General features: G+C 43.8%; 1 protein-coding gene across 1 annotated transcript in view; it reads left to right on the top strand.

Annotated features, from left to right (window-relative positions):
• Nucleotides 1-10,201, top strand: part of LOC114363227 (flocculation protein FLO11-like) — a 29,952-nt gene extending 19,751 nt beyond the window's left edge. Inside the window, exons 7-10 of the mRNA XM_028318892.1 lie at nucleotides 4,304-4,536; nucleotides 5,116-5,299; nucleotides 9,888-10,098; nucleotides 10,180-10,201. Coding sequence (XP_028174693.1) covers nucleotides 4,304-4,536; nucleotides 5,116-5,299; nucleotides 9,888-10,098; nucleotides 10,180-10,201 — 650 coding nt within the window. The remainder of the gene's footprint in view (nucleotides 1-4,303; nucleotides 4,537-5,115; nucleotides 5,300-9,887; nucleotides 10,099-10,179) is intronic.
• The last annotated feature ends 5,457 nt before the right edge of the window (nucleotides 10,202-15,658 follow it).

Genomic DNA, 15,658 nt, shown 5'->3' on the forward strand with positions numbered 1-15,658 from the left:
TGCAACTCAAGCAGTCTTATTCATGCCTAAAAAGGAAAAGTGTCAAAATTGTCATTCTATCATCCGCTTTGCACTGCAGTCCACTGAAGGGAAGTTGATCTTTAACTTCGAAATTCCTGAAATTTTGTTTTGATTAATTTCGTTGCTGGTGCAATGACAGTTCAACTTTTCCATGGGACCTTTACTGGTTTTGTTAAACTTCTTGAAAATAAACAAAAGCCTATCAATAAAACTTCAGTAGCCAATAATTTAGAGACTGACGTGTACCAAACATGGCGGCTCATGGTGAATTCAGCGCGGCTGATTATGCGTCCCGGGATCGGTTCCCGTTAATAACAACCGATTGGGGATACATTATCAATGATACATTGTAGCGTTCAGGAATAAGATCAATAACGTTGAATTAAATTCTAAGAAATGTATGTTATTTGTCAAAATAGTGGCGTGGAACATGGCTTGTCTTAGGCCGGGTTGCACCATCTTACTTCAACTTTAACAAACGTCCAAAATGTTAAACTCCACACAAAAAATTCAAAAAACGGCTACCGCAAAGCCAGTATGGTATGAGGATAACTTCGTATCGTACTTTAAACTCAACTAAATGTCATTCACTCTAAATACATATTAAAGCGCAAAATTATAAAATCAGTCCGTGGCGAGGGAATGACGCTAAAAGCTCTAGACTCTTTTTCAACTAAAGAAAATCAAATTATTGTTTATTGAAACCGCAAAATATTAATAGAATTTGGTGTAATATACATTTAAATAGATTATTCGTTAATTAAAACAAAGGATAAAGTTGATGTTTTTATAAATGTGGGTCCCAAAACACAAACTTTTGGAGTACGGACATGCCTAGGGAATGACGTTTTGGGTCATTCAAAAGGAATTTAAGATGTTTTAAAAACAGTTTCAAAAAATATAAATGGGTGATGAATAAAGCACATTGCGAGCTGTTATTTAACAATTTTGGAATAAAATATTAACAAATATTTCATGTGAAATGTGGCGCGGACTAAGAGTTGACATATTTTTGTGGAATGACCCCTATAAGTCACCGAAATAAATGTAATATTATTTCGGTGACTTATAGAAGAAAAATGAAAATCAATAATAGGAAAAAAAAAATACCCAACTAAATTAAAATTAACTCATGACAGAAGTTACTTGTTTGTTGTATTGTAACTTGTATGTGGTATCATTAGGTACTACTTTATAGCACTTTCCTGTTGGTTTCAAAGGGCTATCAATCAGGTTTCATAGAGTTAGTAAAACATAACTTATACTTAGGGTTGGTATGGAGGTTGTACAGAAAGAAAAGGAAAAGTATTGAAACATTTACTTGGTGTGGAGCTTCATCCAAAATCGTAGCAGAGAGGTCCACCAGCTTTTAAACACACACAAGGAACCATTACATGAGACATGTAATGGTTCCTTAAAACTTCAAGCCCCATGAATCGAGACACAATAGATATTTTATTGTTATGCGGTCACTTAGGGATTGATGGGTTAAGGGCATAACTGTTCTTTTTTTTAAAGAGTTGGCCATTTGTAAATCATTACTGATTAAAGCTATCTATTACATATTATATTACTTTTTTACTTTATCTTTGGTCTCAAGGTATCAATATTTGAAAAGACGTGTGAGAGAACCAAGCTTACTCTCACTGCTTCTGCTACTGACCAATCTTAGCAAGTATGTTAATGAGACATAAGTCAATTTATTTATTTATTTCATTATTTTATTGGGCAATTCAGGTGCTAGTACAATCAGTGTCAAATAGGTTGTGACACCCAAAGTTTGCAACACATCTTTGTCACAATTATTGAAAGCCTGTAAACCTTTGAAAAAGAGGCTGACAATAGTGTCTGAGTGTCTTGCGCTGCTTCTTCTCAGCACTGGGCCATTTATTGTCCTGAAGCAGTGGTAGGGTTAATACTGGGAATAATACAGTGTAAAAGTGCTTTTTTAAAGCCTACTTACAGAAATAAATGAATTTTACTGAGTTTTTTATAAGGTTGTGTTGTCAACTTTTTGGGCCCTACTTTATGTGTCACAAAGTATTTGACACTGACTGTACCTACTTGTTTATCAATGTACAAATTGCACCAGTGGGTTCTTTATAAATGTTTGTTGGATATCTTCTGTCAGTCAGTATTTCACTTGCCATTAGAAATATCTCCTATTCATTTGAAAATAATATAATATCATTACATCTATATAAGAAAGTCGTGTTAGTTACTCCACTTATAACTCAAGAACGGCTGAACCGATTTAGCTGAAAATTATCAGGGAGGTAGTTTAGAGCCAGGAGAAGGACATAGGATACTTTTTATCCCGTTCGAAATAAAAAAAAGGCTGCTTATTTATTGCCATTAAGGCGGAACAAAGTTCGCCGGGTCAGCTAGTTATCTATATTTAAATATTATTTAATGTTTAATAATTTATCATATTTATTGTAGGGTGGAGCGCCGCATACGTATTGGCGCGCTCACATAAAAACCGCGTTCGGTGCGTTTCTATGTTTTATACAACGTGTCCCAAAATTCAAGGATAAGCCGGCGCCGCAGGGTGGACATAGTCATGACTACNAAATTTTGTTTTGATTAATTTCGTTGCTGGTGCAATGACAGTTCAACTTTTCCATGGGACCTTTACTGGTTTTGTTAAACTTCTTGAAAATAAACAAAAGCCTATCAATAAAACTTCAGTAGCCAATAATTTAGAGACTGACGTGTACCAAACATGGCGGCTCATGGTGAATTCAGCGCGGCTGATTATGCGTCCCGGGATCGGTTCCCGTTAATAACAACCGATTGGGGATACATTATCAATGATACATTGTAGCGTTCAGGAATAAGATCAATAACGTTGAATTAAATTCTAAGAAATGTATGTTATTTGTCAAAATAGTGGCGTGGAACATGGCTTGTCTTAGGCCGGGTTGCACCATCTTACTTCAACTTTAACAAACGTCCAAAATGTTAAACTCCACACAAAAAACACCGGTTATGGTTATAATAGTCACGGTTAAAATAAGGTGGTGCAACTCAGGTTTAGAATCATCCTTTAATTGTAAACAATTTAATGTATCTAGGACACATTTTGTATGGAATGGAATACATTTTTATTAAACACTAGCTTTTGCCCGCGGCATCATCCGGGTGAAATTTAGTTTGTCACAAAGAGTAACAAACATCCATCCAGACATCCATACAATACATCCGAACTTTCGCATTTATAATATTAGTAGGATAATTCAGTTGGACTTAATATGAATACTTTCTTATCTAAAAATAAATGAAAGTTTACACTAGACAATTATCTTTACGTTAGATTAAAAATGGAATTAACCTCGAACGTCGTCCTCATTAACCACTAAATAATTCTAATTAAATCTTCTAATTAAACTTATCCTTACTATGTAGCATGTAAATGTGGGGTTTAAGTTCTAGATTACATGCATTTGTCTCTTCAAAGTGTAAGCAGTGACTTGATGAAGTTTGTCTAGTTTGAATTTAATTTAGGAGTTCAATAAGTGAAATGTCAACAGAAGGTATGGCGATATTAAAATTTCTTAGCGAATAGAGTCGCTTCTCAAACTAAATTTTAAATAAACAAAACAACTTGAAAAAATCGAACTAAAACGCGGCCATAACAGCGTATTACACTTGAAAATTTCGACAGGTTCATCCAGTGTCTAAGTAGCTCAGTTGGAAGAGCCCGGCAAGCGGAAGGTCGTGGGTTCGAGTCCCGCCTTAGGCAGTTTGATTTTTTCAAGTTGTTTATTTAAAAGAAGGTATGGCAATCTAAAATCTTTTCAAATCCTAATCTTTTCTGTTAGAATCATACGACAGGCGGAGAATGTAGCTATCCGTTAGGGCAGATAAGTTCTCGAATTGCGACCACCAGAAGACGTAGTATAACGGGACTATTCCCACCTCTCGTTCCCACCGCTGCAACTCCTGTGTAGCCAGGATCTACAGCTTGACCGCCAGAAGTCGTAGTGTAGATAGGCCTTCCATTCGGCGGGCCAAAGATCTGGTGAGGGTGGCGTAGCACAGGACCGGTCGGTGTGGAAATCCTTGACCAACCTTTGTCCAGCAGTGGAAGTCTTTAGGTTGAGAGTGACTGAGTTTCTTGCGCTGCTTCTTCTCAGCACTGGCCCATTTATTGTCCTGAAGCAGTGGTAGGGTTAATACTGGGACGTGTAAAAGTGCTTTTTAAAAGCCTACTTGCATAAATAAAAATAACTTTTTTAAAAGAAACAACCTGTACTAACAATATAACCTTTGTCCGCAGCGGTTACGGAACGCGTCAGTACGCCGTCCAGCATACCACCTTGCAGTACACCGGGCCCGGTGACGTCGACGCCAAGCCTCGTGACGACGGCGACGGCGACGCCGACCGCCGCGGTCACCGTCACGGCCGTCACGACGGTCGCCAGTGCGCCGAGCGGCGCGTGCGCGGTCTGTGGAGCGCCGAATGCCACGCGAACAGTTTCAAGAGCGCGTGCGGCACATTATGGACTACAAGTGAGTATTGACTGTTTACTTTAACATTTCAGTCCCTCTAGAGTCTAGACAGTTGGATGCTTTTAGAAGAATCTCAAGCACATAAGAAATAATATAAGCTAGTTCTTTAGCCTCTCCACACAGAACATTCGTGATAGTTTTCACTCCATGAAGCGAAATTACTACGGAGTGAACTTTGTCTACGTGTGCGTTACAAATTCTATTCAGACTCAGATTTTTTCTTTAACCCTTAACCAGGCTTAAAAAAAAAGTAATTGGTTTTCAACCCTATCTTCACAGCATAAAGTTCAAAATTGATGTGGACTCTGTGGATACCAGAGCCTGGTTAAGGCTAATCCGGCTTTGTGGGCCCCCTGTAGCTGGAGAGCCCCGTATCATTTTTACGGCGTTAGCTACGCCCATGAATCTTGTCGTGTCGACAACAAACCTATACAGTGTCTGCTCAAAACTCCGCTACAAGAGTGGCGTTGTCAGTAGCATTAATTAAATCTGCGTGCAGTTGTGACATCATGAAATGTGTTTCATCGTGTGGGGAACAAAACCGCGTGAATGTACCAATTTTTCATTTGTTTCCCCCAGGAGGAGGCAGCAGGCGCGCGAGTATGCGAGCCGTGCCACTGCCGCTGCGTGCGGTCGCGCTACACGCGCTGCCCCGTGCCCACGTGCCCGGGCCCGCGCGTGCGCGCCAAGCGCCTGCGCCACCTGCCGCCGCGCTGGCACGACCTCAGCCCCGCGCTCAAGCGGCCATTGTTGGAGGAGCTGCGTAAGTGCCTAGATACGTAAAAGCCTAAACACTTCCCATAGGACAGAGCAGGACCAGAAGACTTTACAGGACTGAGATGAGCAGAACGAGAAGGCTTTTTGGGCTCCCGAAAATGGCCTGTCTATAGTCGCCAGTGGGCTATCCACACTCGCGAATAGGGTATCCATACCAGACTGATTACTTAATTCACCTGGCACGACCTTAGTCCCGCGCTCAAGCGGCTGTTGTTGGAGGAGCTGCTTAAGTAGCCTAGACACTTATAGGTCTTACAGGTCAACTGAAGAGCCGGATAATCTAGCTAGTTCAACAAGAAAACCTTCGCAACTCGCTCAAGCGACTACCATTGGAGGTGCTACGTAAGTGGAGCAGTCTAGATACTTCCCATAGGACCGAGCAGGACGACAAGGCTTCACAGGACCGAGCTGAGAAGGACGACAAGGCTTTACAGGACCGAGCTGAGCAGGACGAGAAGACTTTTTGGGCTCCAGAAGATGGACTATCCACACTCGCAAAGGGACTTCCCACACTCGCAAGTGGCCTATCCACACTCGAGCCGTGCCACTGCCGCTGCGTGCGGTCGCGCTACACGCGCTGCCCCGTGCCCACGTGCCCGGGCCCGCGCGTGCGCGCCAAGCGCCTGCGCCACCTGCCGCCGCGCTGGCACGACCTCAGCCCCGCGCTCAAGCGGCCGCTGCTGGAGGAGCTACGTAAGTGAAACAGTCTAGATACTTCCCATAGGATTGAGCAGGACAAATAGTCTATCCATCCAAATAGGCTGACTCGCAAGTGACCTATAGGTACTTGAGCCGCGCCATCTGCCGCCGCGCTGGCACGACCTCAGCCCCGCGCTCAAGCGGCCGTTGCTGGAGGAGCTACGTAAGTGAAACAGTCTAGATACTTCCCATAGGTCAATGTTTCACAGGTCAATAGAAGACCTGGAAGCTAGCTAATTCAGACGGACGGCCTGAGACACCTGCTCAAGCGCCCGCTGTTGGAGAAGATACGAAAGTGGAGCAGCCTAGATATTTACAGCTCTTACAGGTCTAGCGAAGAGCCGGACAGATCAGCTAGTTCAGCTGGTCGAAGCGCTCCGGGCTCAAGCGCCCGCTTTCGCTGAAGCTGCTTGAGTGTAGTAGCCTCGATATATCCCATAGGTCTCACAGGTTAACCGAAGACCTGGAAGCTAGCTAATTCGGACGGACGGCCTCAGACACCTGCTCAAGCGCCCGCTGTTGGAGAAGATACGAAAGTGGAGCAGCCTAGACACTTATAGGTCTTACAGGTCAACTGAAGAGCCGGTCAAGCTAGCTAGTCCAACAAGAAAACCTTAGCAACTCGCTCAAGCGACCCCCATTGGAGGAGCTACGTAAATGGAGCAGCCTAGATAGATACTTCCCATAGGACCGAGCAGGACGAGAAGGCTTTACAGGACCGAGCTGAGCAGGACGAGAAGACTTTTTGGGCTCCAGAAGATCCACACTCGCAAAGGGACTTTCAACACTCGCAAATGGACTATCCATACTCGCAAATGGATTATCCATACTCGCAAAGGGACTTTCCACACTCGCAAGTATCCTATCCACACTCGAGCCGTGCACTGCCGCTGCGTGCGGTCGCGCTACACGCGCTGCCCCGTGCCCACGTGCCCGGGCCCGCGCGTGCGCGCCAAGCGCCTGCGCCACCTGCCGCCGCGCTGGCACGACCTCAGCCCCGCGCTCAAGCGGCCGTTATTGGAGGAGCTACGTAAGTACACTTCCCACAGGATTGAGCAGGAAAGAAGGCCTATCCATACACGAAATAGCCTATACACACTTGAGCCGTGCCACGCGCTCAAGCGCCCGCTGCTGAAGGAGCTGCGTAAACATAGACACTTATAGATCTTACAGGTCAACTGAAGAGCCGGTCAAGCTAGCTAGTTCAACAAGAAAACCTTAGGAACTCGCTCATGCGACCGCCATAATTGGAGGAGCTACGTAAATGGAGCAGCCTAGATAGATACTTCCCATAGGACCGAGCAGGACGAGAAGGCTTTTTGGGCTCCCGAAAATGGCCTATCCATTCGCGCAAATGGACTATCCACACTCGCAAATGGACTATCTATACTCGCAAGTGGACTATCCACACACGCAAATGAACTATCCATACTCGCAAATGGACTATCCACACTCGCAAGTGGCCTATCCACACTCGAGCCGTGCACTGCCGCTGCGTGCGGTCGCGCTACACGCGCTGCCCCGTGCCCACGTGCCCGGGCCCGCGTGTGCGCGCCAAGCGCCTGCGCCACCTGCCGCCGCGCTGGCACGACCTCAGCCCCGCGCTTAAGCGGCCGCTGCTGGAGGAGCTACGTAAGTGGAGTAGCCTAGACACTTACAGGTCTTACAGGTCAACTGAAGAGCCGATCAAGCTAGTTCGTTAGCTAGTTCAGCAAGAAAACCTTAGCAACTCGCTCAAGCGACTACCATTGGAGGAGCTACGTAAGTGAAGCAGTCTAGATACTTCCCATAGGACCGAGCAGGACGACAAGGCTTTACAGGACCGAGCTGAGAAGGACGACAAGGCTTTACAGGACCGAGCTGAGCAGGACGAGAAGACTTTTTGGGCTCCAGAAGATGGACTATCCACACTCGCAAAGGGACTATCCATACTCGCAAATGGGCTATCCATACTCGCAAATGGACTATCCATACTCGCAAATGGACTATCCATACTCGCAACTGGCCTATCTACACTCGCAAGTGGCCTATCCATACTCGCTAGTGGCCTATCCACACGCGAGCCGTGCACTGCCGCTGCGTGCGGTCGCGCTACACGCGCTGCCCCGTGCCCACGTGCCCGGGCCCGCGCGTGCGCGCCAAGCGCCTGCGCCACCTGCCGCCGCGCTGGCACGACCTCAGCCCCGCGCTCAAGCGGCCGTTGTTGGAAGAGCTACGTAAGTGTAGTAGCTTAGATATAATCCATAGGTCTCACAGGTCAACCGAAGACCTGGAAGCTAGCTAATTCAGACGGACGGCCTCTGACACCTGCTCAAGCGCCCGCTGCTGGAAGAGCTACGTAAGTGGAGTAGCCTAGACACTTACAGGTCTTACAGGTCAACTGAAGAGCCGATCAAGCTAGTTCGTTAGCTAGTTCAGCAAGAAAACCTTAGCAACTCGCTCAAGTGACTACCATTGGAGGAGCTACGTAAGTGAAGCAGTCTAGATACTTCCCATAGGACCGAGCAGGACGACAAGGCTTTATAGGACCGAGCTGAGAAGGACGACAAGGCTTTACAGGACCGAGCTGAGCAGGACGAGAAGACTTTTTGGGCTCCAGAAGATGGACTATCCACACTCGCAAAGGGACTATCCATACTCGCAAATGGACTATCCATACTCGCAAATGGACTATCCATACTCGCAACTGGCCTATCTACACTCGCAAGTGGCCTATCCACACTCGAGCCGTGCACTGCCGCTGCGTGCGGTCGCGCTACACGCGCTGCCCCGTGCCCACGTGCCCGGGCCCGCGCGTGCGCGCCAAGCGCCTGCGCCACCTGCCGCCGCGCTGGCACGACCTCAGCCCCGCGCTCAAGCGGCCGTTATTGGAAGAGCTACGTAAGTACACTTCCCATAGGATTGAGTAGGAAAAATAGCCTATCCATCCAAATAGGCTGACTCGCAAGTGACCTATAGGTACTTGAGCCGCGCTATTTGCCGCCGCGCTGGCACGACCTCAGCCCCGCGCTCAAGCGGCCGTTGCTGGAGGAGCTACGTAAGTACACTTGTCACAGGATTGAGCAGAAAAAATGGACTATCCATACGCGCAAATGGACTATCCATACTCGCAAATGGACTATCCAGGCTCGAAAGAGCCTATACACACTCGAGCCTTGTCACTGCCGCTGGCACGACCTCAGCCCCGCGCTCAAACGGCCATTGTTGGAGGAGCTACGTAAGTGGAGTAGCCTAGATATATCCCATAGGTCTCACAGGTCAACTGAAGACCTGGAAGCTAGCTAATTCAGACGGACGGCCTCAGACATCTGCTCAAGCGCCCGTTGTTGGAGGAGCTGCGAAAGTGGAACAGCCTAGATACTTACAAGTCTTACAGGTCAACTGAAGAGCCGGATAATCTAGCTAGTTCAACAAGAAAACCTTCGCAACTCGCTCAAGCGACTACCATTGGAGGTGCTACGTAAGTGGAGAAGTCTAGATACTTCCCATAGCGTCGAGCAGGATGAGAAGCTGTACAGGACTGAGATGAGCAGGATGAGAAGGCTTTTTGGGCCTCCGAAAATGGCCTAACCATTCTGAAGGTCAACGGCGAGTTATGGGAGATTTGAATCCACCAAAAGCCCGGGGTCTTCCCACTACTGTTCTGTGGGAGACGTCTTGGAAACTAGACATGACCGCGACTCTTTTCGCAGTCATTCCGCCCTACACTGCGGGGCCTGCAAGCGTCCCTTTCCTTGTTGAGACCCGACAATGTATTCAAAAATTGTGTTCGTAACTAATTGATTATTCAGTTTGACGCGGAGCAAATATGTGGGACCCGGCGTCCTAAAAGCGTGCTAAATGAGCTGTTATATTAATTTTCAAATTCTTTGCAGAAATACCAAGCGAGCTCAGCAAGTGCTGCCTGGCGTGTTTCAAGCGGATCACCCGGCGGTTAGAATCTGCGGGCGAGAGCGCAGAACCTTCGGAGGAGGAAGTGTCCCGCTTCCGGGCACTCTTAAGGGAACACGGGACCGCTTGGGAGCGCGCCGGAGCGGCGGCCGGGAGGTCGCCGGCAGCGCTGAAGGCCTTCTACTTTACCTACAGGTATGTAGCTTTATGTGACTTGAATAGCCATGACACTACTGACATTTCAAGAACCATGTTGTTGACATTATAAACCAATAGGATAGTTGACCAGATGCGTTAGAAACACGCCCGCTACGCGTAAGGTAAGCTACTTCTTCTTAACCGCCTCTGTGGTCTAGTGGTTAGACCACCTGCTTCAGACGCAGAGGTCCCGGGTTCGATTCCCAGTGGGGGCAGAATTTTCTGTTCGGTTTGGTTGGTGGTAGGGCTTGTTCCAAGTCCGCCTGGCTAGCTACCACCATCTTACCTAAGTCTGTCGCCATAACAACAATGTTAACAGCATTGTTGTGTTCCGGCAGTTAGAGGTAAGATAGCCAGTTCCTCTGTGGTTGAGGATTCCGAGTGAAGCTCGCTTCCACCTTCGGCCTGATCATCACTTACCATCAGGTGAGATGCAGGCCAAGAGCTTCCTCGTTGTGGANGTGTAGAGGTCGGTGCGTATACCTGGATTACCTTCAACGAGTACCTTTTGGATACTCTGAGTATCAGGTATGCAACCCTGCTCGACACACTTCCGATGGTAATGATGTTGTTAATGAGGGACTTGTGGACGAGAAACCCGACACCACCTTGGGACAGTTGTTCGCCCTCCCGGTAGTAAAGCAGGTTGCCGGATTTCAGGGTTATCGTGTCCTCGCCCTCTCGCCGGACTTCCGATAGCCCTATAATACTCCATCGCAACCTACTTAATTCATCTTCCAGCTCTATAATCTTTTCGTCGGACCTCAGGGTGCGGATGTTGTGTGTTACGAGGGCCAGTTGTCGTTTGTGGTGGTAGCTATTCCTCCTCCGGGGATTCTTAGCACCCCCCGCCCCGTCGTCACCCCAACCGCTACCGTAATCAGGAACAACGGGGCTGCCGGAGACTGGGGGCCTGGTTTTAGCTCTGCCGTTCATCAGGGGGGGGAGTTGCCAATACTCGCCACGCTTGGCAGGCGGGTTGGCGAGCGCAGTTTTTTATAAGGTTTCGCACGTAGACGCTGCTGCCCATCTCGTGCTACAGGATTTAGTCGCCTCTTACGACACGCCTCCTGTTGGCGGTGGGGAATGGTATTCTTTACGGATAGTCATTAAATTAATGTAACTATTATAAAATTTCTTAACCAGTAAAAATTCCTTAGAAGAAAATATGAAAAGTGACTTTAGATGAATAAGTAATTGCTTGCTTCTGAAATATATTGTAGTAACGACGGAGAACTACGGAACCCTACACTGCGCGTGACACGACACGCACTTGGCCAATTTTTTATTTATAATCTAAACTGCGAATTTATCCCGCCAGTTGGCGTATTGTTTATTTCGTTTTATAAAAACTTATCATTTACATATTTTGCTAATTTTCATCAAAATACATTTCATTATAATAATTATCATCAACATAATAACCATCATTATAGTTTTTGTCTAACTTGTGACAGTTTGGTCCCAATCTTATATACTCAACGGGGCATGGTCTTCTTCCAATAAATCCAGCTGAAGACATAGCAATTAATGCAAAAATTAGAAGAAACTGGAAGTACTGGAACACCTGCATGTCTGCTTACAACTTATATGACTTCTTAACAGGTGCCAGTCGGAGAGGTTTCCACTAAAAAGAAAAGAACCAATTATTTTTCTGAATTAATTTTATACCCTTAACAATTAATAAGATTAAGCAATCTTGTTTAATATTCAATCGGTCAAATGCTAGCTTAGGGCCTCTATTAGAAGAGTTAAGAGCCCGTGAACCCCAGACCTCCATTATTTTATAAAAGAAAGAAAGAAAAGACATTTATTTGGTACCAAAAAATAAAAACAATAAGTAGGTTCAAAAATGAACTTAAAGAGCACTAAATACGTACATTGTCTGCGCATGCTCCCACCGCACACAGGGCAGAACAATGAACCATCATGAAGCTTGGCACGGGGTTGAAACTGTCAAAACTCTCTGGCTGATGAGGAAACATCGTCTAATTATTGCCCAAATGCTACAAAAAAATCAGCTTTTGCGGTATAAAGCCAGGAGTCCAAACTTCATGATGGTCCACCGTTTTTCCCTATGTTGGAGTACCTATGCGTTGCTGACAAACTTTAAATTTCTATAAAATAAGGATGTTCTAGGGTTCACGGGCTCTTTAGTCCACTCTTTCGCCATCTTCGAGAAGTGTCAAGTACTAGGCTATTCGTTGCTTAAAGGGTGACATCTTTTAAGTTACATAACTTGTATCATTGAACTAATTTTACAACTGTAGACAATTTTAGGTAATGTATTAAACAATAACATAATTATTATACAAACCTTATGAAGCTGTGATCCTCCTTGGTCGCCACTACCCTTGGAACTACTTTTTCTATAGTTTGCTTGGTTTTTTAAATAATACAGTGTTAACGTCCGCCCCGTCGAATTAATATTCTAGATATTGTTGCTAAAGTTGTATTGTTGTATTTATATCCATTGAATTTGCGGATAATGCGATCACAAAATTAAATAGCAAATATATAATAATAATCATTTTAGTTACGAACTACGTAAATATTACAATAACTGTGTAGGTAGACAATATTGTTCTAAGCTTAGCTTTTCCCGCGGCTACGCGTGGAGTTTATTTAGTTAGTCACACACACAAAGGTCGTTAAATTAATTAGCCTTTATTATTCTAAAGCATAAACAATTAAACAATAATACTGTTAAGTTTCATCGAGTTCCGTAGTTTTTCAGTGAAAGTGTGTAATGTGTAACAAACATCCTTCCTTTCACATTTATAATATTAAGGATACTTACTTACTTACCTACGAGTAGGTAATGTAGGTACCTAGTTGAGGAAGTAGAATAGGATTAGGTACCAAATTGATTAAATTTGACTGACGCATTACTAAAATAATTTAATTATAGTCTTTTATAATGCGAACATTGCAAACAGCTAGGGACTGGAATTCGCTGCTTGCTGCTGTTTTTCCCGAACATTATAATCCGGGCGAGAGTGATAGGCACTTAATAGTAGGGCAGATATATTAAGTAATGTACCATCCTAGACACTGCATCTAATACGATAGCGGTCTATTACCAGAGCCCCGATTACGGTAACTTTTAACGTCAACAATCCAGACACGCTTCTCGATTCTGCGATACGATTGGTCGTTCAACAGCGTACGTCAGCTGTTTTGACCAATCGTATCGCAGAATCAGAAACGCGTCTGGATTGTTGACGTTAAAAGTTACCGTAATCGGGGCTCTGCCTTGTTATGCATAAAATAATGCTTATGTCACTTGTAAATAAAATAGATCATAATTATTTTACTTTTTTTCAGTAAGTAAGTACGTAAGTACCTATTAAGTCCTTTAATAATATTAAATTAATATTATAATTTATCAAAATGGCCGCTTATACAGCTTTGAAATTTAAATTAGCATTTGAAAACAGATGTTTCTTCGTACCGCGCTAAAACTGTTTCGGGTCGATATTTTTATGTAGAGGTGAAAAAACTTATTGAATGAGTCATAGCGTCCAAATACAGTATGTTTTAGCGTCGTTTAACATAGACATTGGACCGGCAACTCCTAAACGAGTGAAGGTGGGCGAAGAAGATGACAGGAGGTAGGTTAAGGGCTCGCGCGCACGATTGTCTTTTGTCGCTGTGACTTTTTTTTCACCTGCATAAAGATTGTATGTAAAATGTAAAAAAGTTTTCCATACAATCTTTATGTCACCCACCACGTCGCTACGTGCTGGACTTCAAAAAAGTCACGGTGACAAAAGTCATCCGTGCGCGCGAGCCCTAAAGATGTCCAACACTGAAAGGTTCAGTCTGAACCACAACAATACTGAGCACAAAATGAGAGTAACTTTAAAATTGTCATTAGTTATGTCAGCCGAGAAAGTACGTTTTAATGTCTTACACAATTTCTCGACGTGTGAAGTCTGCTTTCTTTGCACATTCGTTTTTTGGATTGATATCTACTTAACATTAACTTGTAAATAATATACGAGTAGTTGTACTTTTTGTTCAAAATGTAAAGGGGCAGCCTAGGCTATAATGATTACAAGTAGTTAGTTAGGTTTTTTTAACTAAAAAATGCGCCGCACGCATCTGGAGATATTCTAAACATTCAATTGCTTTGTAGTAAACAAACGTTATTGTTAATTGAAGAGGAATTCCACCTATGCATCTGTTGTAAATAACGCCTAGGTTCTGTTTTAGCCAGTCTCGCCTCTCGCAACTAAGTAGAAAGAAGAAAGATTTATTTTGATTGTTTGTACTTATTGAATAGGCTCTGAAAGTAGGTAGGTACCTACTAAACCGATTTGAATAAATAATTTACTATTGCTATTACAATCTTACAATAATTCTGATGGACTCCACAGATGAGAGAGTATGGATGGACTCAGACGATTATGAAGTTCGCCGGGTCAGCTAGTCCTATTTCATAAAAATATTTTAAACGCTTAATCCGATTACGTAATAAAGTTTTTTTTTCCTTTTTGTAGTGTAGATTTTTGTTTAATTAATAATCATTTTCAAATAAAATAACTCATTACCATCACAACAGTGCTGCAGTGGGCTGAGTTTACCTACATCAAACGTCCTCACTGGTGAGCGCGTAAAAATGTCATAAAATGTAAAAATTATGACGGATTGTACAGCGCCCCTAGCGGAAAGGTTCAAGAACTATTTCATACATATTTTTAACGCACTCAGCCCTCATATGATTTTTGGGCCCTATTTTACGCGGGCAAAGTCACAGAATTTGTAAGTAACATAAAAAGGGTGACGATGACGTCGTCTGTAGGGAGTGGACGCAGTTTTAGCCGAAAAGCCAAAAATATCCCGCGATGCATGTAAAACGGAACCAAACAAAATGCAAAACGAATTGGAACAGAAATATGGCGAACGACAATAAATTACGGCTGTTTTTGGAAAAACGAGTTTAAGCTCTTACTTTGGTCGATAATTTCTTATTCGTTAATTTATTTTAATGCCTTTTCTGTAAGCAATATTTCATTAATAAATTGAGCTTTAGGTAAAAGTAATTATTTATTTTCTTTAAAACTTTTAAACATAGTTATTAATGTGCAAACTTATGTGGCCAGCATTCAATTTCAGAGCTAGTTGGATTGGATACAGTAATATAAAAAAAAGTTGAAAACAATGAGCTCAAGCAAGATCCTCCAAAAAAGGTCACGTAGACTGACACATTTAATTGATGCTTAACAAATTGCAACCAAGCTACCACCTACTGACCTATTAATTTTACTGCTAACTTTAGCATCATTACATCAGATATTTTAAAATAATACCTACACCTCCGTATAAGTTCTTTCTATTATTTACATGGGCACAAAAAAAGTTCAAACAATCTATTAACTCATTTCATTCATTGTAGTAGGGTATAAACTCGCATTGTTGCTTCAGCTGGACCGGTAAAAAATGCGCCGCAGTCCCCTTTTCGAATGAAGTATTTTAAAGTAGAATTCATTCAAGAAATCATAAAAGCATTTAACACAATAACAGTTAACCGTATAGGACCCCTGCAAAATGT

The sequence above is a fragment of the Ostrinia furnacalis genome, unplaced genomic scaffold, assembly GCF_004193835.3.
Source record: "Ostrinia furnacalis isolate ACB-3 unplaced genomic scaffold, ASM419383v2 OfSCF7032, whole genome shotgun sequence".
Classification (NCBI taxonomy): Eukaryota; Metazoa; Arthropoda; class Insecta; order Lepidoptera; family Crambidae; genus Ostrinia; species Ostrinia furnacalis.